The sequence below is a fragment of the Hyperolius riggenbachi genome, chromosome 7 (genome assembly GCF_040937935.1).
Source record: "Hyperolius riggenbachi isolate aHypRig1 chromosome 7, aHypRig1.pri, whole genome shotgun sequence".
Taxonomy (NCBI): domain Eukaryota; kingdom Metazoa; phylum Chordata; class Amphibia; order Anura; family Hyperoliidae; genus Hyperolius; species Hyperolius riggenbachi.
This window is the reverse complement of record NC_090652.1, coordinates 60,120,193-60,148,123: the sequence shown is the minus strand read 5'-3', so window position 1 is coordinate 60,148,123 and position 27,931 is coordinate 60,120,193. Positions and strand designations below refer to the sequence as shown.

Here is a 27,931-nt window from a genome sequence, read left to right as displayed (position 1 = left end):
CTTCCGAAGACCTGAGCTCTCCAAGGCAGGAGGAGTCAGGCTGAACGAGCAGGAAGGTTTGTCTGAAAGTGACACTCTGGAGGAAGTGTCACTAACAGGACAGGGAACCGCCTCCAACAATAAGGTCGGTTCTCGAGGTCGGACAAGCCAGGTCGTAAACACACGGACAGATAAGTACAAATACAGTAGGCAGAGGCGGAGTCTAAGGTACAGGCAGGGTTCGGCAACATGGTATCAGAAATATCGAGGTACAAGATCAGGAGGCAGAAACAGAGTCTAAGGACGAGCCGGGGTTCGGCAACAGAGTATCAGAAATATCGAGGTACAAGATCAGAGTTCAGGAGGATAGTCAGGCAGGCAAAAGGTCATAACAGATAATCACAATCAAACTAGTACTTTAAGCTATCAACAAAATCTAGCTTAGTGTAGGATTACAGCTCCAGCTGGTCCCGGCACACTAACGGATCTGACTACAGGTCTGAGTGCTCCCACGTATGTGTTTGCAACGCCAGACAAGGAGCAAGTGAACAGCCAGCAGTATATATACACAAGGACCTCTCCAGGACCTCCCTAATTGCTGGACCAATAAGAGTAGTGGAAAATGTCAGCTGACCCGCCTGGTCAGCTGACTCCCTTCTGGGTGTTATTTAAGCTCTGCCTCTGTGCGCGCGCGCGTGTCACTCTGAATCTCGGTGGACTATCAGTCCCAGCCACATCAGTACTGTTTTGCAATGTATCCCGTGAACCGAGTGCGGGCGCTGCCTCCAATGCAGATTCCGCCGTTACCGATGCGGATTCCGCCGTTCCCTATGCGGATTCCGCCGCTCTGCTTATGCGGCAGGCGGGGTTTTTTCCGCGTTGTGACGCCATGCTGGACGCGGAAACAGCCGCCTCACCTTGAGAGGCAGCGGCTTTTCCGCGTTTCATCACAGTCCCCTTCCCCCCCCCCCCCCCCCCCCCCCCCCCCGAGGAGTGGACTCCGGACAACTCCTACCAGGTTTCTCGGGGTGTAAGGCATGAAAGTCTTTCCTCAATTCATCCGCATGCATGCGAGTTCCCGGTACCCATTGTCTCTCCTCAATGCCATACCCCTTCCAGTGTACCAGATACTGTACCGAGTTCTGGACAATGCGCGAGTCCAACATTTTTTCTATTTCGAACTCAGGTTGACAATCGACCAGGACAGGAGAAGGAGGAGTAGGGCCCATATGGACTGCAGGTTTGAGCAGGGATACGTGAATTGACCTTACCCCACGCATGCTGGCGGGAAGATCAACGGTATAGGTAATGTTGTTAATCTTTTTCATTATCGGAAACGGACCGACAAACTTGGGACCCAATTTGTCTGAGGGCTGTTTCAGGGTCAAATGACGTGTGGATACCCACACCAAGTCTCCTGGCTGGAAACTCCACTCTACCGAACGTCTTTTTATCAGCTTGACCCTTCTGATTCAAAAACGCCTTTTGCAAACTATCTCTCACCGTGCGCCAAATGTCTTTAAAAGACTTTTGCCAGGCCTCCAGAGCTGGAAACGGGGTGGAGGCCACTGGCAATGTTGAGAATTTGGGCAATCTTCCAGACACTACCTGGAACGGAGAAAATCCGGTGGAAGAGCTTCTCAAATTGTTTTGCGCGAACTCCGCGAAAGGCAGAAATTTGACCCAGTCGTTCTGCGCCTCTGCAACGTAGCACCTCAAAAATTGCTCTAAAGACTGGTTGGTTCTCTCCGTTTGACCATTGGTCTGTGGGTGGTAGCCCGATGAAAACGACAGCTTAATGCCCATTTGTTGGCAAAATGCCCTCCAAAATCTAGAAACGAACTGGACTCCCCGATCCGACACTATGTTTTCCGGAATGCCGTGTAGCCGGAAAACATGTGTGATAAACAAGTCGGCCAATTCCTGGGCCGAGGGGAGTCCTTTCAAGGGCACGAAATGGGCCATTTTACTGAAGCGGTCGACTACCACCCAAATGACCGACATACCCTCTGACCTGGGAAGCTCACTTACAAAATCCATGGACAAGTGAGTCCATGGTTCACTCGGGGTGGGCAAAGGCTGCAAGGTACCCACAGGTGCCAGCCGGGAGGGTTTACTTTTTGCGCATACAGCACACTCCCTAACGAACTCCCTGCAGTCTGCTGCCAGAGAAGGCCACCAAGCACACCTGGATACCAGATCCTGAGTTCTGGCTGCCCCCGGGTGTCCCGCATTCTTGTGGGAATGAAACATCTGTAAAATGTGGAGACGAAAGGGTAAGGGCACAAACTTAACCCCTTCCGGTCTCCCCTCAGGGACATCCTGCTGGAAGGGACTCAGGGTCTCTGTCCAGTCCTCCCAAGTCTCAGTTGCCGCTAGCACTAACCTCTGTGGGATAATGTATTCTGGGTCAGAGGGCTGGGCTGTCTCCAGCTCAAAACATCTGGACAGAGCATCTGCCTTGATGTTCTTGCTGCCCGGGGTGTACGTAATAATGAACCTGAACCTCGAAAAGAACAATGACCATCGAGCCTGTCGGGGACTTAACCTTCCTAGCGGTATGGACAGAAATGTCCATTCAAAAAAACATGCTGTGAACAGTATAAACATGCATACACATCAATACTCTCCTGCATATACTAGACCCTTGCTTGACACATTTTGGCAAGTTACAGGGAAAAAAAAGTTTTAAAAATAAATGTTATCACTGTTTGCACAGAAATCCTGGGGAAATTGAACGCTGGGGAGGTTAACCTCTTAGCCCCCTCGATGTACTCCAGGTTCTTGTGATCAGTGTACACTGTAATGGTATGCTCTGCTCCTTTCAGCCAGTGACGCCATTCTTCAAAGGCAAGTTTAATGGCCAGGAGCTCTCTGTTGCCGATATCGTAGTTTCTCTCCGCCGGGGAGAACCTACGAGAGAAATAAGCACAAGGATGTAATCTTCCCTGCAACCCTGACCGCTGAGACAGCACAGCCCCCACCCCGACCTCCGAGGCGTCCACCTCGACAATAAAGGGGTAAGAGGTGTCGACATGCCTCAGGATGGGTGCTGAACAAAACAAGTTTTTCAGGGTAGAGAACGCTTGTAGGGCTTCTGGGGTCCAGTGGTTAGTATCTGCCCCTTTCTTTGTGAGACTAGTGAGGGGTGAGATAACCGTGGAGTACCCCTTTATGAACCTCCGATAGTAGTTAGCAAAGCCTAAGAATCTCTGCAAAGACTTTAACCCCACGGGTTGGGGCCACTCTATCACGGCAGAGACCTTGGCAGGATCCATTGACAGACCCGAAGTGGAAATAATGTACCCCAAAAAAGAAACAGATGTCACCTTGAAAATACATTTTTCCAACTTTGCATAAAGCGAGTTCTGCCTCAGTTTGTCCAGTACCATTCGGACATGTGTTCTGTGCTCAGAGAGGCTGTTGGAAAAGATAAGTATATCGTCCAGGTATACTAACACGAACCTGCCCAACACCTCTCTGAATACCTCATTAATCAATTCCTGGAAGACGGCCGGGGCGTTACACAACCCGAAGGGCATCACCAAGTACTCATAGTGCCCGTCGGGTGTGTTAAAGGCCGTCTTCCATTCATCGCCCTTTCTGATCCTCACCAGGTTGTATGCGCCCCGCAAGTCTAATTTTGAAAAGACTTTTGCGTTGGTAACTTGAGTGAAAAGGTCATCTATAAGGGGCAAGGGGTAAAAAATTTTTATCGTGATTTTATTCAGGCCCCGGTAATCTATGCACGGTCGCAGACTCCCGTCTTTTTTCTTAACGAAGAAAAACCCTGCACCTGCGGGCGACCGGGATGGTCGAATGAACCCCTTGGCTAAATTCTCACGAATATACTCTTGCATGGCCAGTTTCTCTGGCCCGGACAATTTGTAAAGATGACCCCTAGGGGGCATACAACCAGTTTGGAGATCAATGGGGCAATCAAATGGGCGATGTGGCGGTAACTTGTCAGCGGCCTTAGGACAGAACACATCGGCATACTCAGCATACTGTACCGGAACCCCTTCCAACTGAACCCTGGTCTGGCCCAATGTCACCTTCCCTAAACACTGCTGGCGACAATGATCAGACCAGCTGGTTACCTGACCCGTAGCCCAGTCTATTTGTGGTGAATGGACTTTTAACCACGGCATGCCTAGGATGATAGTGGAGGTTGACATATGTATTACGTAAAACTGTAGTTGTTCCCCATGTAGTACCCCTATTGTGACCTTCACCTCCGGGGTCTGTGACAGGGAATGATTCCGCTGCAGAGGGGAATCGTCTACTGCCGTGACCTGAATGGGGGGTCTCACTGGAGTGAGAGGAATTCCCAACTCCTGAGCAAATTCAAAGTTCATAAAATTAGCCGCTGAACCAGAATCAATAAAAGCCTCAGTGGCTACAGACTTATTATCCCATGTAATCGTACAAGGGAGAAGCAATCTTTTCTCTTTATGGGGTGAGAATAGTGTGCCTAGGGTGTCACCCCCCACTACTCCTAGGCAGACTCGTTTCCCGGCCTGTTAGGACAGTTTCGCACTCTATGCCCCACTTCAGCACAGTACAGGCACAGTTGTTCAGTCATTCTCCGCCTTCGTTCCACCTGGGTCAGTTTTGATCGACCAATCTGCATTGGCTCGGGTGGAGGCAAGGCCGGAGAGGGTGAGACAGGCGGAGATGGCGTTACTAGGGGTGCAGCGGAAGGTGCCGCGTAAGATGTCACCCTGACACGGTGACTGCCCCTAGTCTGTCTCTGATGGCGTAGCCTACGGTCGACTCGAATAGCCGATGAGATGGCCTCATCGACTGTTTTGGGCTCGGGTAAACTTAACATTAGGTCGGAGACCTCCTCCGACAACCCAGACAAGAAGTAATCCATCAGGGCATAGGTGTCAAATCTGGCGGTAACTGACCACCTACGAAATTCGGCCGCGTACTCTTCGACCGGACCCTTGCCTTGCCGTAAAATCTTGAGCTTCCGCTCAGAGGTCGCAGCAAGGTCTGGGTCATCGTAAATTACGGCCATGGCCTTAAAGAATTCCTCTACTGAGGTTAGAGCTGTGTCTCTAGGGGACAGGTTATATGCCCAGGTCTGAGAGTCACCGGCCAGTAAAGTTTTGATGAACGTGACTTTCTGGGCCTCAGTACCAGAGGATCGGGGTCTTAATTCAAAATAAGATAACACTCTACTCCTAAAATTGCGGAAGTCAGATCTGTGGCCAGAGAACCGTTCTGGAACAGGCATGCATATGTCTGCGCTAGGAGGGGATCGCACTTCATCCACTGACGTCTGGAGGGTTTGAACGGACCCTGTCAGAGCCTCAATCAATGCTTTGTGTTCACCCAGCACTCGATTGACATTATCCACTGAGGTGGCAAGTTCACCCAGAGGACCAGTGCGTGCGTCCATTTTGTTTTAGGTCTGGCGTTCTGTAATGAACGGTGGAGCACAGAGAGGATCTGATTACCGGTGATCTGCAGTATCACAGGGAATACAGATGTATACCAGATTATAAGTGATCTGCAGTATCACCGATAATCCGATATACCAGCTAACCTCTGTACTTAAGTAAAGTGTAGTGTTTGGTGTAACAGTAACACTAGAGGACTAGGTCTCAGTGTAGTAAGGAGTACTACACAGATTCCTTCCGAAGACCTGAGCTCTCCAAGGCGGGAGGAGTCAGGCTGAATGAGCAGGAAGGTTTGTCTGAAAGTGACACTCTGGAGGAAGTGTCACTAACAGGACAGGGAACCGCCTCCAACAATAAGGTCGGTTCTCGAGGTCGGACAAGCCAGGTCGTAAACACACGGACAGATAAGTACAAATACAGTAGGCAGAGGCGGAGTCTAAGGTACAGGCAGGGTTCGGCAACAGGGTATCAGAAATATCGAGGTACAAGATCAGGAGGCAGAAACAGAGTCTAAGGACGAGCCGGGGTTCGGCAACAGAGTATCAGAAATATCGAGGTACAAGATCAGAGTTCAGGAGGATAGTCAGGCAGGCAAAAGGTCATAACAGATAATCACAATCAAACTAGTACTTTAAGCTATCAACAGAATCTAGCTTAGTGTAGGATTACAGCTCCAGCTGGTCCCGGCACACTAACGGATCTGACTACAGGTCTGAGTGCTCCCACGTATGTGTTTGCAACTCCAGACAAGGAGCAAGTGAACAGCCAGCAGTATATATACACAAGGACCTCTCCAGGACCTCCCTAATTGCTGGACCAATGAGAGTAGTGGAAAATGTCAGCTGACCCGCCTGGTCAGCTGACTCCCTTCTGGCTGTTATTTAAGCTCTGCCTCTGTGCGCGCGCGTGTGTCACTCTGAATCTCGATGGACTATCAGTCCCAGCCACATCAGTACTGTTTTGCAATGTATCCCGTGAACCGAGTGCGGGCGCTACCTCCAATGCAGATTCCGCCGTTACCGATGCGGATTCCGCCGTTCCCAATGCGTATTCCGCCGCTCTGCTTATGCGGCATGCGGTGTTTTTTCCGCGTTGTGACGCCATGCTGGACGCGGAAACAGCCGCCTCACCTAGAGAGGCAGCGGCTTTTCCGCGTTTCATCACATGTACTGTGTGTAAGTGATTGGTGCAAACAGTAAGTACTGGTAGATTTTGCAAGACCTCACCAGTGGAGCTGGTGGGCACTACAGTACTAAACCTCTCACCAGAGACAAGGGCTCCCTGGTGAGAGTGGGGAGGTCAGACTAGCAGATTCAGCAACAGACAGGCAGATCAGGTACAATATCAAGAGGCTGAGGCAGAATGACAAACAGGCAAGGTTGGCAGCGAGATCAGATGGGCAAAGGTACAGATTCAGGAGACAGAAGCAGAACGGTATACAAGCAGGGTCGGTAACAGGATCAGATAAGCAAGGTACAGAATCACTGAGAGTAAGAGAAGTCAGAACGAGCCAGAGTCAATACAAATAATCAAACAGTAATGCACAATCCTAAGCTGTGTGAAATCCCCGGTTTCCTCCCGGATCAAAGCACACCGGATCTATCTAAGGACTGAGCGCTAACACCGAGTGATCGCAACAGCAGACAGGTTGCGAGTGAAGCCGAGAGGCTTAAGAAGCGGAGGATACCCAATTGGCACGCCCACTCCCTCCGGCCAATGAGGAGTGGCGTACGTCCCCTCTGATGTCAACGACCAACTGGTCAGCTGACGCGCCTCCTCCCAGCATAAAGGTCCTGTCTGTGCGCACGCGCACGCGACAATGCAACCCTATGCGCGGCTGACAAACCCGTCCTCAGCGTGCTAGACGCCGGAGGCACGGGAGGACCGCCAGGCCGAGAAATGGAGGCAGCTGCGGAAGAAGCCTGGTCGCTCGCAGCTGCCTCCTCCATAGTCGTTACAGCAAGCTTATTTTTCTCTTGGGTATATCACAATGGCACATGCTAGGCTGGCTTCAGCATGTAGCGTTGGTGGTATAGTGGTGAGCATAGCTGCCTTCAAAGCAGTTGACCTGGGTTCGATCCCTGGCCAATATATGTGAGGTTGCTTTTGACATCCTACAAATCCTAAGCAAGCTCATTTTTCTCTTGGGTATATCACAATGGTACATGCTAGGCTGGCTTCAGCATGTAGTGTTGGTGGTATAGTGGTGAGCATAGCTGCCTTCAAAGCAGTTGACCTGGGTTCAATTCCCAGCCAATGTATGTAAGCTGGCTTTTGACATTCTACAAATCCCTGGAAGACAAGACAAGAGAGGAGGAGGAAGGAGGAAGGAAGTTTAGGCCTGTAATTTAGCATTGAATTTGATTTCTGCCCTTAAAACACTGCTTTGTGTCAAAACCAAATTTATTTCTGGGACTTTTGACGTCTATCCCACTCCGCCATGCCCCCCTCCAGGTGTTAGACCCCTTGAAACATCTTTCCCATCACTTTTCTGGCCAGCATAATTTTTTCTAGTTTTCCAAGTTTGCCTCCCCATTGAAGTCTATTGCGGTTTGCGAAAGTTCATGCGAACCGAATTTTTTTGGAAGTTTGTGAACCCGGTTTGCGAACCAAAAATCGGAGGTTCGGGCCATCTCTAACCTGGACATGGCAGCAGAGAACATGGGCATGTGATGTATTGGGTGCGTAGACCAATAAGACCGCAATACATTCTTTTTTGCTAGACCCGTGTTAAGGAGAAGGCCCCAAAAAATGTTACATTCGTAAACTTGGAGTGGTTTCCACCGAAAAGGCTGGGCATGGTAGCTTCTTGGATTGGCAGTGATCAGAAAAAAAAATCTGTCACTGTGGTGGGGTGGGTGAGGGTTTGGCCAGGTGATCAGAAGCCCGCAGGGGGCAGATTAGGGTCTGATCTGATGGATAGGAGTGCTAGGGGGTGACAGGTGGTGACAGGAGGTGATTGATGGGTGTCTCAGTGGGTGATTAGAGGGGAGAATAGATGCAATCAATGCACTGGGGAGGTGATTAGGGGCAGTCTGAGGGCAATCTGAGGGTGTGGGTGGGTGATTGGGTCGGGTATGATGGGTAGCAGTGACAGGTGGTGACAGGGGGTGATTTATGGGTGATTTATGGGTGATCAGTGGGTGATTAGAGGGAAGAACAGAAGTAAATAATGCACTGGGGAGGTGATCGGAGAGGTCCGAGGGCGATCTGAGGTTGTGGGCGGTTGTTTGGGTGACCGCAAGGGGTAGATTAGGGTCTGATCTGATGGGTAGCAGTGACAGGTGGTGACAAGGGGTGACGGGGTGATTGATAGGTGATCAGGGTGTGATTAGAGGGGAGAACAGATGCAAGCAATGCACTGGCGAGGTGATCAGGGGGGGGGGGTGTCTGAGGGCGATCTGAGGGTGTGGGCGGGTAATGGGTGGGTAAGTGGCAGTTTAGGGTCTGATCTGATGGGTAGCAGTGACAGGTGGTGACAGGGGGTGATTGATGGGTGATTGACAGGTGATCAGTGGGTGATTACAGGGGAGAATAGATGTATACAGTACACGGGGGGGGGGGGTCTGGGGAGGATCTGAGGGTGTGGGGGAGGTGATCAGGAGCCCCCAGGGGGCAGTTTAGGTCCTGATATAAAATATAGCGTTGACAGATAGTGACAGGGAGTGATTGATGGGTAATTAGGGGGGTGATTGGGTGCAAACAGTGGTCTGAGGGGGTGATCAGGGGGGGTCTGAGGGGTGCTGTGGGCGATCAGGGGGCAGGGGGGGCAGGATCAGTGTGCTTGTGTGTGACTACATGGGCTGCCACCTCCCCTGGTGGTCCCTCGATCACTGGGACCACCAGGGGAGGTGGCAGCCTGTATTATACGCTTTGTATACTTTACAAAGCGTACTATACGCTTTCTATGCGGCAGATTGGGGGTTAACAACCCGCCGGCGCTGCTAATTGGCCGGCGGGTTGACGTTGCAGGTGGGCAGAGCCTAATGCCGGCAGATGTGCACGCATCTATGGGCGCGATCCCCGGCTATTCAGTCCCCCAGGAGCCGCCGCCGATCGGCGTTAGGCGGTCCTAGGGGTGCCACTTTGCTGACGCCCATAGGTAGTGGACGGTCGGCAAGTGGTTAAGTGAAAAAAATCTCAATAACGAAAATGGCATTTTCAAAGTGTGAGCAGCACTGCTGTGGGTTCTCCCCCATAGCACTCCTGCGCCTACGCATTAGTACTGTACAGGCTCAGAATGCTCCCAGCGGGCCGGGCCACGAATGCACACTATGCCCTGACTGCCTAAAGTATTGGGAGCCTTAGCGGAAGATCCAGGCGGCAGAGAAGGAAGACATAGTTACATAGTGATTCTTTGCATGTATTAATTCAGTAATTAATCCATGTATCCTGCTTTTAGGTTGGTGAAACTAGGCAAATTGACCACAGGAAGCAGACTGGTATGTTTTCAAATTTTTCGGGAATACCACAGATGTTCTTCAACTCAGTTATGTGGCCCTTTTCAAGTACACCAAGTAATTCTGCAGCTGCACCGAGACCACCACACCTGCAATTCCAGATCAGCATCTTCTCCAGGTCGGCAGAAAATAATTACTCATGGCTCATCGACAGACTGGAGAGAGAGAATAGATTAAACTCAGCTAAAGTCAAAAGTGTTGCAGTAACTAATAGTTACCAAGTGTTCAGTAAAGAGCTGACCAAGTGTCAGTTTGCCATTCTCTACCACACACAAAAGCAAGGCCGGATCAACATCACTGATGTCAAAGATTCCTTGTATGACAAAGAACTTGGAGACCTGTCAAAACATCTTGGTGAGTTTCATATGCTTGTCCAGTACTAAAGTGTACCAAAAAAAAGCCCCTGAAAAAATACTGTGACTCAGTAGCTTGCCATAGATGCCAAACATCTTTTCTCAAATGTCCAGCCAGATCAAAAAAAACAAAACATACTTCAGTGGATCCAAAAATAATATTTACAGTACCCTACAGAAAAGATAGGCCCTCTCGACATTTAGGCATAGCTCCCAACTGTCCCTCTTTCGGAGAGACAGTCCCTATTTGTGAGCCCCTGTCCCTCTGTCCCTCTTTCGTCCTCATTAGTCCCTCTTTCAGGACTTTGTCCCTCTTTCTATGTAAATATCTATATTTCTCTACTAAAAAATGTGTTTGATTGACTTTATTTCCATCCTTTAAATTGATATATTACTAATTTTAAAATGTTAATATGAAGGAAAATGAACCAGGATAGCAAGGACCAGTGTGGTTTAAATTATAAAACAACATATTTTTCTTATGAAATCTGTATGGCATGTGTGACTATGGGTGTGACAGGGGCATGATCAGGGGTGTGGCAGGGGCATGGCTTAAGTGTCCCTCTTTCTCATCTCAAAAAGTTGGGAGGTATGATTTAGGTCACGGCCCTTTTTAAAGTGACAGTTAGAACACGGCATTGGCCTGAAACATGAAGCTGAGAAAATCCACCTGCTGGCCAAGCAGCAGTAACCCTGTGTTATCACTCCCAATAGAAACCTGCAGCAAGTCTTCACTGTGAGCAGCAACACCTGATTACAGCTGCTTGGCCAGCAGGTGGATTTCCTCAGTTTTTACAGCTCCCATTCCATCTCTGGCTGAGATGGTTTACTCTCCTATACTGCTGCCTCTCTGCACTGCTTACTGCTCTTCATCTTCTGTGGCATATATGCCAGGATAGTTTCACTTCTCACAAAACTGTTACTGCTCTTTCTAAGAGGTGGGAGGAGGGAGGAAAGCTCAGCACATGACTGTGCAGCTACCAGTGCGAGGAGAAAGGAGGGGGAAAGTATGCTTATTTGAAGGGGTCTAGTCCTGGAAAAAAAAGGTGAGCGAACTCACCTTAAAAATCTCTTGCGTGGCGTGCCAAAAATGGGCTTGGTTAAGCATAGCGTGGGCGTGGTCATGGGTGGGGCCAAATATACATGGCCTTAGCAGTGGTATAAAAGGTCTGCCAGGGGAAGTTTGAGCTCTGTCGTAGTGTATCCCCAAAAAGTAGATGTAATCTGACAGCATTTCACCAAAAATACACATAATCTGGCAGAGGTTCCTCCAAAATACAGATAATATGGCAGTGGTTCCCCCAAAATAGACAATGTGGCAGCAGCAGTTCCCACAACATACACATAATCTGGAAGCAGTTCCCCAAAATACGTGGAAACCTGGCAGTGGATCACCCAAAATACACGTAACACCCAAAATACATGTAATCTGGCAGCAGTGGTCCCCCAACATACACAATCTGGCAGCGGTTCCCCAAAATACATGTAATCTGGCATCAGTGGTTCCCCAAAAATACAAATTCCCACAAAATAGATACCCCCAGTATAGCTAGCAAGGTCTATAGGTTTCCCCAGTATATGTAGCCAGGTGTATAGGTGCCCCCAATAAAGGCAGGTGTATATGTGCCCAGTATATGTAGCCAGGTGTATAGGTGTTCACAGTATATGTAGCCAGGTGTATAGTGGCCCCAGTATATGTAGCCAGGTGTATAGTGGCCCCAGTATATGTAGCCAGGTGTATATGTCCCCAGTATATGTAGCCAGGTGTATAGTGGCCCCAGTATATGTAGCCAGGTGTATAGTGGCCCCAGTATATGTAGCCAGGTGTATAGTGGCCCCAGTATATGTAGCCAGGTGTATAGGTGTCCTTAGTATATGTAGCCAGGTGTATAGGTGTCCCCAGTATATATAGCCAGGTGTATAGGTGTCCCCAGTATATGTAGCCAGGTGTATAGTGGCCCCAGTATATGTAGCCACAAGCCAGGTGTATATGTTCCCATTATATGTAGCCAGGTGTATAGGTGTCCCCAGTATATATAGCCAGGTGTATAGTGGCCCCAGTATATGTAGCCAGGTGTATAGTGGCCCCAGTATATGTAGCCAGGTGTATAGTGGCCCCAGTATATGTAGCCAGGTGTATAGTGGCCCCAGTATATGTAGCCAGGTGTATGGTGGCCCCAGTATATGTAACCAGGTGTATGGTGGCCCCAGTATATGTAGCTAGGTGTATAGTGGCCCCAGTATATGTAGCCAGGTGTATAGTGTCCCCAGTATATGTAGCCAGGTGTATGGTGGCCCCAGTATATGTAACCAGGTGTATGGTGGCCCCAGTATATGTAGCCAGGTGTATAGTGGCCCCAGTATATGTAGCCAGGTGTATCGGTGTCCCCACAGGGGCGTAGCTAGGGGTGGGCAGGGTAGGTCATGTGCCCCCGGGCGCTGGGTCCCTAGGGGCGCCCAGCTGTGACCTGAGGTTTTTTTTTTATATATATTTATTTAATTATAGCGGAAGTGCAGAGAAGAGGGAGAGCAGTGGGCACAGCGGTGGGGAAGGGCAGACATCCCCCCTTCCCTAACCTTGGGGCTCCCCCTCTCTCTCTCTCCCCTCTCCAGATATGAGGGGCGGGTGACAGAACACTTACCCTATACACGGCGCATAGAAAGTTCTGTGCTCCACTACTCTGGTCTAGTCTAGATCAGAGTAGCAGAGCACAGATCGGTCTACTCCTCCGGGAATAGAGTAAGTGTTCTGTCGCCCGCCGCTCATATTTGGAGGGCGGACCAAGAAAGAGGGGAAACCAAAATTGAGGTAAAAGGGGGGGGGGGGCCCTCCGCTATTCCCCACTACTCTCCCTCTTCTCTGGGCTCCCGCTGGGGGGGGGACACCTGGCTACCTATTCTGGTGATTAATATACCCCTGGCTACCTATTTTTGGAATTACAATACCCCTGGCTACATATACTGGGCACATATACCACTGGCTACATATACTGGGCACATATACCCCTGGCTACATATACAGGGGACATATACCCCTGGCTACATATACTGGGCACATATACCACTGGCTTCATATACTGGGCACATATACCACTGGCTACATATACAGGGGACATATACCCCTGGCTACATATACTGGGCACATATACCACTGGCTACATATACAGGGGACATATACACCTGGCTACATATACTGGGGGAACATATACACCTGGTTACCTATTCTGGGGACACCTATAGACCTGGTTTACTGCAACTGGGGACACCTATACACCTGGTTACCTATACTAGGGGTACCTATTTTGGGGAACAGCTGCCAGATTATATGTATGTTGGGGTAACCACTGCTGCCAGATTACGTCTATTTTGGGGGAACCATTGCCATATTATCTGTATTCTGGAGGAACCTCTGCCTAATTACATGTATTTGTGGTGAAATGCTGTCAGATTACATGTATTTTGGGTGGAAACACTATGGCAGAGCTTAAACTTCCCTGGCAGACCTTTTACACCACTGCTAAGGTCATGTATATTTTGCTCCACCCATGACCACACCCACATTCTGCTGCATGGTCACGCCCCTTTTTTGGTGGGGCACGCATACTTCTCCCCTTAGAGGGCGCATTAATAGTCTTTGTCCCCGGGCGCTGAAAGCCCTAGCTACGCCTCTGTGTCCCCAGTATATATAGCCAGGTGTATAGGTGTCCCCAGTATATGTATCCAGGTGTATAGTGGCCCCAGTATATGTAGCCAGGTGTATATGTCCCCAGTATATGTAGCCAGGTGTCCCCAGTATATATAGCCAGGTGTATAGTGGCCCCAGTATATATAGCCAGGTGTATAGTGGCCCCAGTATATGTAGCCAGGTGTATAGTGGCCCCAGTATATGTAGCCAGGTGTATAGGTGTCCCCCCAGCTGGAGGGGAGCAGCGCAGTGGAGAGGAGCATTGGGCAGAGCAGCGGGGAAGGGCAGACGTTTCCCCCCCCCCTTCCCTCACCTTGGGGCTCCTCTTCCTGCCTCTCCCCTCCAGAACGATTGCGGCAGTGGCTGGCAGCGGGCATCAGTGGGCGGGACTTACCTCCTCCTGTTCCGGCAAGTGGACGCTGTGCGTGCCGCTGCTCTGGTCTAATGAAGACCAGAGCAGCTGCACGCACAGGGTCCACTTGCCAGAACAGGAGGAGGTAAGTCCCGCCCACTGACGCCTGCTGCCACTGCCAGCCACCACGGCAATCGTTCTGGAGGGGAGAGGCAGGAAGAGGAGCCCCAAGGTGAGGGAAGGGGGGGGGGGGGGGAACGTCCGCCCTTCCCCGCTGCGCTGCCCAATGCTCCTCTCCACTGCGCTGCTCCCCTCCAGGGTGCCCGGGTGGACGACGTCCACTCTGCAATAATAGTAAGTGGATGTCGTCCCCCCGCGTTCACGCAGGACTCGACCCCTGCTCATTTGTCACCATCACTGAATGATATGGAGTGCCATATCTTTAAAGTGTACCTGAAATGTATAAAATTAAAAAATACTGTATATACATACCTGAGGCTTCCTCCAGCTCCCTTCAGGCTAATCTGTTCCTTGCTGTCCTACTCTGCTGCCTGGATCTTCTGCTACGGGTCCCGGTTATTTGGTCAGTCAGGGCCGGGTGACGCAGGCACAGTCCATCCACACGCACTACCCTGTCACATTCACACGGCCCAGAGCGGCAACGGGAGCATGATGGGTGCATGCATGTGGCTGGGCCCACACATGCGCACTATGCCCTGACTGGCTGGAATACCGGGACCCATAGCAGAAGATCCAGGTGGCAGAGGAGGATGGCAAGGGACCAGTTAACCTGAAGGATATATTTATCCATCTTATTTTTCATTTAAAGAACAAGTGACACCCATGCTAACCCAGAAATAAAAAGACACATATATAGGTAGATAAATACAGGTAGTCCCCGACTTACGAACGCCCGACTTACGAACGACCCGCCGATACGAACGGCATGGATTATGTGTTTCCATGCGAACAAGTCAAAAAAATTTTATTTTTCAAATCAGACATGTAGAGAGAATCGACTTTAAAAAAATCAAAGAAAAAATGGCTTTAAGGTTGCTTTCACAGTGGGACGTTACAGGCGCACGTTAGAGCACCCTGTAACGCAGCTCAACTCACAGTAATGAAAAATCAATGGGCTGTTCACAGTGCCCACGTTGCGTTACATTGTAACGCTGCACGTTTAATGGAAGTGCAGCATGCTGTGTGTTATACGCGGTTTTAGCCGCGTTAGACTGTTTGCACATGCTCAGTAATGTGAGGAGGAGGGGAGAGTCCGCTATTGGAGCAAGCCACATAGCTAATTAATATTCACTGAACTGTGTGACGTGCAGTATTTACTTCCTGGAGTGGCCACTGATTGGCTGGCGGGACCACGTGATGCGGAGGGTTCCGATCACGAGGTCTCCGCAGTCTGTAGACCAAAAACGTTGCACCAAGAGCCACATAACGCGGCTCAATCTGGCGTCCACCTTTTACCACCACCATGCGCTGCATTAGGGGACGTTATGCGACCTAAACGTCCCCTGTAATGCAACGTCCAAATGTGAAAGAGCCCTTAAAGCAAGTACAGAGGGCAGATGTGACACAGAGGGGGACACTGGAGGTTCAGGGGGGCACAGAAGAGGTACAGGGGACAGAGATGGCACAGTGTTCAGACTTAAGAACAGATTCAGGTTAAGAACAAACCTACAGTCCCCATCTCGTTCGTTAACCGGGGACTATCTGTACTAGTTCTACTTACATAACAGATTGTAACGATTGGTGTCAGCAATTAGCAGATGTCTGGTTATTAGGTGATCTGCAGTATCACCAATAATCCAGACACTATACCTGATTATGTGGTGATCTGCAGAATCACCAATATTGCAAGTATAGCAAGCAACAGATGTGATAGCTAATAGCAAGGTATAGTGCTTGGCGCAACAGTAAGTACTGATAGGTTTAGCGATACCTCACCAGAGGAGCTGGTGGGCACTGCACGCACGCACCACAGGTCAGGGAAGGGGGAGAGGTACTTTCTCTGCCTGCATACTGCTGCTACTTCATACTGTAATAATAATGCATGGTGGTGCCCCCCCAGTTAGAAGAGAGACTTGCCCAGGGCAGGAACCATACGTGCATGCCTGTAGATAGTTAGATGTGCGTCTGCAGGGGTCGGAGTTACCACGTGACGTAAGAGGGACCCAGCCGGAGCCCACATCAGCCAGGTAGATAAGAAAAGCATATGTGGCCAGGGCAGCAGCTGGCAGGGCAGGAGCGGCCCCTGGAAGCCGGCGCCCTGAGCGATCGCTCCGGTCGCTCAGGTCAAAGGCCGGCCCTGGCTGTACTGTCTCGGGCTCAAAACATCTAGACAGGGCATCTGCCTTGACATTTTTACTCCCTGGCTTATACGTAATGATAAATCTGAATCTTGAAAAGAATAGCAACCAGCGAGCCTGTCGAGGACTAAGCCTCTTGGCCCCTTCAATATATTCCAAATTTTTGTGGTCAGTATAGACCGTAATCATATGTTCTGCCCCCTCGAGCCAATGAAGCCATTCCTCAAACGCGAGTTTAATGGCTAACAGCTCTCGGTTACCGATATCGTAATTTCTCTCGGCAGGAGAGAATTTACGTGAGAAGAAGGCACATGGATGCAATCTGCCCTGGGACCCCGAGTGTTGAGACAGTACAGCCCCGACCCCAATCTCTGATGCATCCACCTCCACTATAAAGGGACAAGTGACATCCACATGCCGCAAAATAGGGGCGGAGCAAAACAATTTCTTTAGAGATGAGAAAGCAGAATGTGCTTCAGGAGACCAATTATAAGTGTCAGCCCCTCTCTTGGTGAGGTTAGTGAGAGGTGACACTACAGAAGAAAATCCCTTGATACATTTTCTGTAATAATTGGCAAAGCCAAGAAATCTTTGGAGTGCCTTCAGCCCCATGGGCTGCAGCCACTCCAAAATGGCAGCTACCTTTTTGGGGTCCATGGAGAGTCCTGAGGTTGAAATGATATACCCCAAGAAAGGAACTTCCGACACCTCAAAAAGACATTTCTCAAGTTTTGCATATAAAGAATTCTGTCTCAATTTTTTCAGGACAAACTTCACATGCTCCCTGTGTTTCGCTAGATTGGGGGAGAAAAGTATGTTGTCTAGATATACCAAGATAAATCGCCCCAGGACCTCTCGGAAAATCTCATTGACCAACTCCTGGAAGATGGCAGGAGCGTTACACAACCCGAAGGGCATAACAAGGTACTCGTAGTGCCCATCGGGTGTGTTAAACACCGTCTTCCATTCGTCAGCCTCCCTAATGCGTACCAGGTTGTATGCCCCTCTTAAATCAAGTTTAGAAAAGATATCAATTAACGGGAGAGGGTAACAATTTTTTATGGTAATTTTATTCAATTCTCGATAATCTATGCAGGGGCGGAGCCCACCGTCCTTTTTCTGAACAAAAAAGAACCCTGCTCCGGCCGGAGACTTAGAACGACGGATAAAACCTTTGGCAAGGTTTTCTTTAATGTAGTCCTGCATAGCGAGTTTTTCAGGAGCAGATAGGTTATACAAATGACCTCTAGGGGGCATACAACCAGGCCTTAACTCAATGGGGCAGTCAAAACTTCTGTGCGGGAGAAGTTTGTCCGCCGACTTAGGATAAAACACATCAGCAAACTCTGCATATTGTGCAGGCAACCCTTCCACCTGAATCCTGGTGGTGCAAATAGCAACTTTCTCCATACAATGATGATGGCAAAAGGAGGACCAGCTTAGCAACTGGCCGGAGCTCCAATCTATCTGAGGAGAATGCTTTTGCAGTCACGGCATCCCAAGGATTACAGTGGAAGTGGTCATTTTAAGCACAAAAAACTGTATTTGTTCCCTATGCAATACCCCCACATGACATAACAATCTCGGAGTTTGAGACAGGGGCTGACTCCCTTGAAGTGGAGAGTCATCCACTGCTGTGAGAACAATCTGTCTGTCTAAGGGGAGCAGGGGAATCCCCAATTCCTTAACAAAATCATAATCTATGAAATTGGTGGCTGAACCCGAGTCTATAAATGCCTGGGTAGACCGGACTTGATCTTCCTAGGAAATAGAACAAGGGAGTAGTAACCGATTATCAATTAGAGGTAACACTGGCTCGCCTAGGGTAGTACCTCTGGATACTCCTAGGCGGCAGAGTTTTCCGCCTTCTTAGGACAGTTCTGTACTATATGGCCCTTTTCTGTGCAATATAGACAGAGCTCCTCCGTCCGACTCCGATTTTTCTCGACCTCTGACAATTTTGAATGTCCGATCTGCATCGGCTCATCCCGAGGAGGAGAAGGTGTAGGAGAGGTGACGGGAACAGACCTCACAGAGTGTCTACCACGAGTTTGCCTTTGATAACGAATACAGCAATCTATTTTTACTGCAAGTGAGATTGCATCATCAACAGTCTTGGATTCAGGATGACTTAGCATTACATCTGCAACGGGGTCAGATAACCCTGTTAAAAAACAGTCCAATAAGGCAAACTGTCCCCATCTAGCCAATACCGCCCACCGTCTAAACTCTGCGGCATAGGTCTCAGCGGTGTTATGACCCTGCCTGAGATTTTTAAGTTTCCTCTCAGCAGTGACTGCGATATCTGGATCATCGTATATGATAGCCATTGATTTGAAAAAATCCTGAACTGATGTCAATGCCTCATGACCACTAGGAAGACTGTAAGCCCATGTCTGTGAATCCCCTGATAAAAGTGTTTTAATGAAGGTCACCCTCTGATTCTCGGTTCCTGATGAAATAGGTCTCATCTCAAAGTAAGAAAGACAGCGGTTTCTGAAATTCTGAAAATCAGATTTGTGTCCTGAAAACTTTTCAGGGAGAGGCATTCTAGGCTCTATAGCTGGAGGGGACTGCACTGGTGCGGTTGCAGTCTGGAGAGTCCGCTCAACTCCAGACAGCTGAGTGATCTGAGTCTGTTGGGTATTGACCAACACGGTTAAATTGTTCACCGCTGTGGTCAAGACCTCAACCTGGCTACGCAGTGCGTCCATAGACATTGTGGTCTGCTGTTCTGTAACGATATGTGTCAGCCAGGGTTGCTCGAATGTACCAAAATTCGATTCGGGTACATCCAAATTCGGGCCCGCGGAAAATTCGGATTCGGATGCGATCGCCGAATTTGGTTCGGATTCGAATTCGGTTCAGGTTGCATAAAAAATTTCGGGAAAAATTTGTGTTCGCGAATTCGGATGTTTTTTTTTTTTTTAAGGGAAATCACATGTAAATAGGTCTAATATAAAAAAAAAAAAAAAAAAATGTGATGGAAAACATTTTTTTCAGCATTTCTTGTTTATTCATCGGCACTGTCTTCTTTTTTTTCTCTCCATCTTTTTCTTCACCATCTTCTTTTTCTGTTTTACCCTCTTTTTGTTTCTCGTCATCAATCATTCATTACTATGATCTTCATCATCTTCTTCTTCACTGGCATCTGGTTCTTTAAGTTCTTCTTCTTCTTCACCTGGTTCATCTTCAATTGTTTTTTCATCTTCTTCTTCACCTGGTTCTTCTTCATCTTCTTATTCTCCTTCTTCATCATCATCATCTGGTTCTTCTTCATCTTCTTATTCTCCTTCTTCATCATCATCATCTGGTTCTTCTTCACCTTGTTCTTCTCTTCTTCTTCTTCACCTGGTTCTTCTCTTCTTCTTCTTCACCTGGTTCTTCTCTTCTTCATCTTCACCTGGTTCTTCTCTTCTTCATCTTCACCTGGTTCTTCTCTTCTTCTTCTTATTCTTCACCTGGTTCTTCTCTTCTTCTTCTTCACCTGGTTCTTCTCTTCTTCTTCTTCCCCTGGTTCTTTTCTTCTTCACCTGGTTCTTCTTCTTCACCTGGTTCTTCTTCTTCTTCTTCTTCACCTGGTTCTTCTTTTTCACCTGGTTCTTCTTTTTCTTCTTCTTCACCTGTTTCTACTTCTTCTTCATCATCTGGTTCTTCTTCTTCACCTGGTTCTTCTTCCTCTTCTACTACTTCTTCACCTGATTCTTCTTCTTCTTCTTTACATGGTTATTCTTCTTCTTCTTCACCGTCCACCACCAACATTCTTTGTTTTTTCCCTTACAGAACTGTACTGTTGTAAAATGCTATCTTCAACACCAGCATAACTATTGTAGTGGCGTAATAGCTAGTTGTGCATGGCAGCAGCGCATAATTCTGTGGACCCTGGCGGGGGGAACACAGACAGGTAGGAGGATAACTATAGCAGCAGCAGGAGCAGCAGGAGGAGGAGGAGTAGTGACGTATGGCAGCAGGCAATGTCACAAGCCAATGGTACCTAGCGTTGGTACCACAGCTGAAAATAAACACCAAAGAGCAGGAGGAGGTTCCGGACAGCAGTCGTGCAGCCCACATTGTGCCCAATGCACAACTGGGACAGCACAGTTTTCAACCTAGACACCTCATCATTTTTTTTAATTTTTTTTTAAACAGTATAGCAATTGTAGTGGCGTAATAGCTAGTGGCGCATGGCAGCAGCGCATAATTCTGTGGACCCTGGTGGTGGGAACACAGACAGGTAGAAGGATAAACTCAGCAGGAGGAGGAGGAGTGGCGAATGGCAGCAGGCAATGTATTCTGTGGACCCTGGCGGTGGGAGCACAAACAGCAGGATAACTACAGCAGCAGGAAGAGGAGTGACGTGTGGCAGCAGCAGGCATGCATTGTGTGGTGAACAGCAGGAGGATGAAAATCAGCGCTTCGTAATATGTTGGCGCTGTGTAAATACAATAAATAAATAAATACACAAATAAATTCATAAATAAATCAGTAAATTCATAAATATATAATTACATCAGCAACAGCAGCAGGAAGAGGAGTGACATGTGGCAGCAGCAGGCATGCATTGTGTGGTGAACAGCAGGAGGATGAAAATCAGCGCTTCGTAATATGTTGGCACTGTATAAATACAATAAATAAATAAATACACAAATAAATAAATTCATAAATAAATCAGTAAATTCATAAATATATAAATACATCAGCAACAGCAGCAGGAAGAGGAGTGACGTGTGGCAGCAGCAGGCATGTCACGGGCCATGGTAGCTAGCGTTACTACCACAGCAAGTGAAGAGACACGAGGCCAAATTATCAGGACCCCGGGAATGAAGGTTTATGTTGTAAAAGAATGATTCCCAGGCACCTCATGTCCTCCTCTCGCCGACAGTAGGTGCCAGGAACGTGCCTTCAATCCAGGCCTGGTTGATCTTCAAAAATGTCAGTCTGTCCACTCCCTCTGTGGACAGACAAGAGCGGCCACCGGCCGCACTTAAGCACCTCTTGAACAGCACGCTGGAAGGGGGGTAAGACAGGACTTCCAGGGCGTACTGCGCCAGCTCACTCCAGATGTGCAACCGCTCCACCTAGTTCTCCATGAGGTCCACGCTGCCGTTGTCAAGCCCACTGAAGGACCCCATGTACTCAGCCACCATCTGGATCATGCGCTGGCTGTGGCTTTCAGAGGAGGTGGCTGCTGCATGCACCTCCCCTCTCGGCTGCTCTACCGTCATGTAGAGCGCCTGCGTCAATGACAGCAGGTCTCCTGGGTGCCTGACGCTGCTGCTGCTGCTGGCCACAGGCACCGGCTGCTGTGCTGGCTGGACAGGGACAGAGGGGGTGGAAGCCTGGGGGAAGGCTTCCTCCAGTCACCGAACAAGGAGCTGCTGCAACTCGCTTGTGCGCTGCTCACGTCCTGTAGCAGGCAGAAACTGAGCCCACTTCCCCCTCAGCCGTGGATCCAGGATCATGCTGATGCAGGTGTCCTCCCTCGCTTGCATCTGCTTCACCCTGGGGTCTGTGCACAGGCAACGCAGCATGTGCACTGCCATGGGGAACAGGGTGGTCCTTGACACAGAGACATCAGGGTCAGTGTCCTCCTCTGGCTCCTGAGCCTCTTCCTCCTCTCTCCACCCTCGCACCACTGTTCCTGCGCTCCGCTGTTCCCCCTCAGCAGCGACGTCCAGCACCTCCAACTCTTCCTCATCCTCCTCCAGGGATTCAAATTCCTGCACAGCAGTGGACTGCGCAGGCGGCTACTGTTCCAGCTGGTTCTGGGCCTCCTCCCCCAAATCCACCAAATCGCCAAGTGCCCTGTCCAGCAGAGAAACAAAGGGCACCCACTGGCAGAGGGATGCTCGCTCCTGGCTCACCAGGTTGGTTCCCTGCAGGAAGGGAGCCAACACCAAGCAGAGCTGCTGCATCTGCCCCCACTGTGCATTGGTGAGGAGCTGGAGTTTGGTGTTGCCTTCCAGAGTGGCCTCCACGATGTACCGATTGACAGCCCTCCTCTGCTCAACCAGCTACTCCAACATCGCCAGGGTGGAGTTCCAGCGAGTCGGCACATCGATGACAAGGCGGTGTGGTGGCAGGCCCTCGCACTGCTGGATCTCTGCCAGCTTTGATGCAGCAGCAGCTGAGCGGCGGAAAGTGCGCACAATTTTCCGCCCCGCTTCCAACAGCTCCTCCATCCCCTGGTAGGTGCGCAGGAACTTCTGCACCACCAGGTTCAGGACGTGGGCCAAGCAGGGGATGTGGGATAAGTGTCCCCTGCTGATGGCAGCCAGCAGGTTGGCGGCATTGTCGGACACCACCAATCCGACTCGGAGGCCTCTGGGGGTCAGCCACGTCTTCTCCTGCTCCCTTAGGTAGCGGAGCACATTGGCTGATGTCAGACTGTTCTTCCCCAGGCTCACCATCTCCAGCAGTGCTTGGCAGTGGTGGGCCTTCACGCTGCTGTTGCGTTGTCGCTTGGTGATGGGAGCTGCTGCTTCTCCCCTGACCCAGCGTGGTGGCACCACATAGTGGGCGACTGGTGCCGCTGCTGCTGCTGATGCGCCCGAGGGTGGACCTGCTGCTTCCTCGCTCGGGCTTTCCACCAGGCTGACCCAGTGTGCCGTAAAGGACAGATAGCGTTCTGTCCCAAAACGGCTGCTCCATGAATCCATGGTTATGTGGATCCGTGCACTCACAGCGTGATCGAGTGCACGGCCCACGTTCGCCATGGCAAACCGGTGCAGTGCTGGGATCGCCGTGTGGGAAAAGTAGTGGTGGCTGGGCACTTGCCACTCCGGAATTCCAAAATGCAGCAGCACTCTCATGTCACTCCCCTCCTACACGAAGGAATATGGCAGGAGCTGGGAGCACATGGCCCGGGCAAGCAACCCGTTCAGCACCCGGATGCACCTGTGAGCGGGAGGCAACACCTTGGTCACGCCGGGAAAGGACTCGCTGAGAAGGGTCTGGCGGCGTTTGCCTGCGCGGGAGGATGAGGAGGCCACTGTGGAGGGAGCTGATGAGGCAACTGAGGACTGGCTGCCCGGGGGGGGGGGGGGGGGCGAGAGGAGTTAGTTGCTGCTGCTGTGCTCCTGCTGCTGCTGCTGGGTGGGATGCTGCTGCTGCTGCTGCTGAAATCTGTGCAGTGGCTCTCTGGCTCTGACCACTGCCTGCGCCACTTTGCATCAGCTTCTCATACTCACAAAAATCCTCAAAATGCCTGGTCTCTAAGTGGGTCGACAGGCACAAGGTACTCAGCTTGAGGAGATCACGACCTCTGCTGAGACTGACCTTGCAACTGTTGCAAATTGCACGGGTCGGGTCCTCTGTGCACTTAGTGAAGAACTGCCAGACTGGGGACTTCAACCTGCCCTTTGAGCTTGAGGGCTGGGGTTTTTTGGTGGTCTTTGAGACTTGTGCCTTTTTTGGTTTGGTTGGAGGTTTGCTGCGGGTGGTGGTAGCGGCTGAAGCAGCAGGCTGTGGCTCCTGCCTTCCACACCCTGTGCTTGCCGCCTTGCTGCTGTCATGCCTCTGCGCCAGAGACACCTCCTCCTCCGATGATGAGCTGCCTTCAAGCAAGTGTGCTGTTGGTACTGGTGGTGGCACATAGGGAGGATCCAGCACATCATCATCATCCCCAAACATGTCCTCTGAGCCCGCCTCAACCACATCCAGTGGCCCAAAATCCCCTGCATCACGCCCCTCCTCATCAGCGCCAACAACAAACTGCTCCACCTCCAACTCCTCCTCCTCCTCCTTGCATGATGATGTCCCCATTATCTCCTGCTCAAACTTCTCCACAACATCCCTGTACACGGCTGCAGTCACTGGGGTGAAGACCGAGCTCATTGAGGGCAGGCTGGTCAATGGGGTCACCGTGACCTCAAGCGGTGGTGGAGGCCTGCTGCGGACCGGAGCGCTGGTGGTGGTGGCACTGGTCTCGCTGCTGCTGGAGGCCTGGCTGGAAACGGAGGCTTCCTGCTCCACCATCAGTTCCACCACAGCCTGCGCCTGACTCTCCTTAATGGGCCGGGGGCGACGACCCGTCTCAAACATGGGCGCAACGCGCTACTGTTGCGCCTCTGCTCCCTCCTCCACAACTCTGCGGTCAGTGGCTGGCGGCGGACCAGTCACAGACCTGCTGCTGCTGCTGCAGTGGCTGCTGCAATGGCGCTGCCTCTCCTGGTGGTGCCTCGTCCTCTACCTCTGCCAGTCATTTTGCACTTATATACGAATAAACAAATGTGTAGAAAACGGCGGGAAAGGGTGTAAACTTTAATAAAGTCTGGGTTGGTGGTGGTGGTGGTAAGTGACTGACTGGTGGTGAGTGTCAACAAATTTTTTTTTTAAGTAGTAGTAGTAGTAGTAGTAGTAGTAGTAGTAGTAGTAGTAGTAGTAGTAGTAGTAGTAGTAGTAGTAGTAGTAGTAGTAGTAGTAGTAGTAGTAGTAGTAGTAGTAGTAGTAGTAGTAGTCGTAGTAGTACTAACAGTGAGTCTCTACAGTACTAACTCGTGTGACAGTGGATGACAATTACGGTCGGTCACACACACACAGTCAGACGCAATCAATAGGGTGCGCCGGCAAATGTCAGTCACACAGCGGGTGACAACAAGGGATGCTGGCCTGCAAATGTAACAATTTACTACAGAAAGATAATAAATCACACAGTAACAAATGAAAAAAATTAAATGAAGGGGTGGGTGGGTGGGTGGTAGTAGTAGTGGAAGAGAGACTACCATCTACCTAGTAGTAGTACGGTTGTACGTGCAGGTAGTAACTATTAAACGCCTGCTGTACTAAACAGTAAACAATATAACTAACTGCCAGACAGTGGGTGACCAATTACAGTCGGTCGGTCACACACGGTCAGATGCAATCAATAGGGTGCGCCGGCAAATGTCAGTCACACAGCAGGTGACAACAAGGGATGCTGGCCTGCGAATGTAACAATTTACTACAGAAAGGTAATAAATCACACAGTAACAAATGAAAAAAATTAAATGAAGGGGTGGGTGGTAGTAGTAGTGGAAGACTACCACCTACCTAGTAGTAGTACAGTTGTACACGCAGGTAGTAACTATTAAACGCCTGCTGTACTAAACAGTAAACAATATAACTAACTGCCAGACAGTGGGTGACAAATTACAGTCGGTCGGTCACTCACGGTGAGACGCAATCAACAGGGTGGGCCGGCAAATGTCAGTCACACAGCAGGTGACAACAAGGGGGATGCTGGCCTGTACACAGTCAATCAGTAACTAACTAGTATTAACAAAAAATAAAATCTTCTATGAACTCACCATACACCTAACAGCAGTGGTGCTCAACAGAGCTCGAATATTCGAGTAGCTCGAATATTCGAGCTCTTTTTCAGCTATTCGAGCTCAGTATTCGAGCTCCGAATAGCTGCAGCTATTCGAATGGGCTATTCGAGTAAACTCGAATAGCCCATTGACTATTCGCGCTATTCAAGCAAACAGTGCTATTCGAGCTCGAATACCGAGCTCGAATAGCGTCATAGCCCAGATTGATGTCCTTAGAGCCAATCAGAGGGCTCCCAGGCCCTCTGACGGCAGCCAATCACAGAGGGGGACCCTGGCCAGCCCCTACCCTATAAATAGCGGCCGCCATTTTAGGTTTTTCCGTCCTTGCCTGACTTTGTACAGAGAGAGATCTGCTCCTTTGTGCTTTGGCTTAGCAAGTGCTTTATTGTGGTCAATCACCTAGCGTTTTTGCTCACATACACCTCCTATATACACCTATATTGTTGTTAGTTAGATAGACATTGTATTTTAGTTAGTAGCTTTTGTGTTACATAGAGACAGCCAGCTGCTGCAGGCAAGCTTACAGCTTTAGGCCTCAGGGCCTGCCTGTGTGGGCAGCTGTTCTCTCCTGTCCTCTGTTAGTTTATTTCTCATCTATACCAGTATTTCTGCTGTCCTTTACTACTGAGTGATTGTATTTTGTAGTTATACTGTAACTGTACTAGGACACTCACTGTCACTGTTTGTTCATAGCTCCTGCGTGTGCGTGCACTGTCTGTAGTGTACACACACTCTATTTCCTTGTGATTACTACTGATTATTGTAATTTCTAGTTGTTACTGTTACTACTTACTGTTACTACTTACTGTACTAGGGACACTCAGTCACTGTTCATAGGCTAGCTCCTGCATGTGTGTGTGCGTGCACTGTCTGTACAGTACACACAATCTATTTCCTTCTGATTACTACTGATTATTGTAATTTCTAGTTGTACTTACTGACTGTTACTACTTACTGTACTAGGGACACTCAGTCACTGTTCATAGGCTAGCTCCTGCGTGTGTGTGTGCATGCACTGTCTGTAGTGTACACACACTCTATTTCCTTGTGATTACTACTGATTATTGTAATTTCTAGTTGTACTTACTGACTGTTACTACTTACTGTACTAGGGACACTCAGTCACTGTTCATAGGCTAGCTCCTGCGTGTGTGTGTGCGTGCACTGTCTGTACAGTACACACACTCTATTTCCTTCTGATTACTACTGATTATTGTAATTTCTAGTTGTACTTACTGACTGTTACTACTTACTGTACTAGGGACACTCAGTCACTGTTCATAGGCTAGCTCCTGCGTGTGTGTGTGTGTGTGTGCGTGCACTCACTGTCTGTAGTGTACACACACTCTATTTCCTTGTGATTACTACTGATTATTGTAATTTCTAGTTGTACTTACTGACTGTTACTACTTACTGTACTAGGGACACTCAGTCACCAGTGGTGCTCAGCAGAGCTCGAATATTCGAGTAGCTCGAATATTCGAGCTCTTTTTCAGCTATTCGAGCTCGGTATTCGAGCTCCGAATAGCTGTAGCTATTCGAATGGGCTATTCGAGTACACTCGAATAGCCCATTCACTATTCGAGCTATTCGAGCAAAATGGCGCTATTCGAGCTCGGTACCGAGCTTGAATAGCGTCATAGCCCAGATTGATGTCCTTAGAGCCAATCAGAGGGCTCCCAGGCCCTCTGACGGCAGCCAATCACAGAGGGGGACCCTGGCCAGCCCCTACCCTATAAATAGCGGCCGCCATGTTAGGTTTCTCCGTGCTTGCCTGAGACTTGCATAGAGAGAGAGTTGCTCCTTTGTGCTTTGGCTTAGCAAGAGCTCTATTGTGGTCATTTACCTAGCGTTTTTGCTCACATACACCTCCTATACACACCTATATTGTTGTTAGTTAGTTAGACATTGTATTTTAGTTAGTAGCTTTTGTGTTACATACTAGACAGAGACAGCTGCTGCAAGCTTACAGCTTTAGGCCTCAGGGCCTGCCTGTGTGGGCAGCTGTTCTCTCCTGTCCTCTGTTTATTTCTCTCATCTATACCAGTATTTCTGCTGTCCT

The 27,931-nt window shown here is 49.6% G+C and overlaps 1 protein-coding gene across 1 annotated transcript in view; it reads left to right on the top strand.

The window, feature by feature from the left end:
- The window catches only part of LOC137525525 (synaptonemal complex protein 1-like), a 373,754-nt gene that overhangs the window by 229,926 nt on the left and 115,897 nt on the right, over positions 1 to 27,931 (top strand). The window contains exon 5 of the mRNA XM_068246650.1: positions 9,793 to 10,204. Coding sequence (XP_068102751.1) covers positions 9,793 to 10,204 — 412 coding nt within the window. The remainder of the gene's footprint in view (positions 1 to 9,792; positions 10,205 to 27,931) is intronic.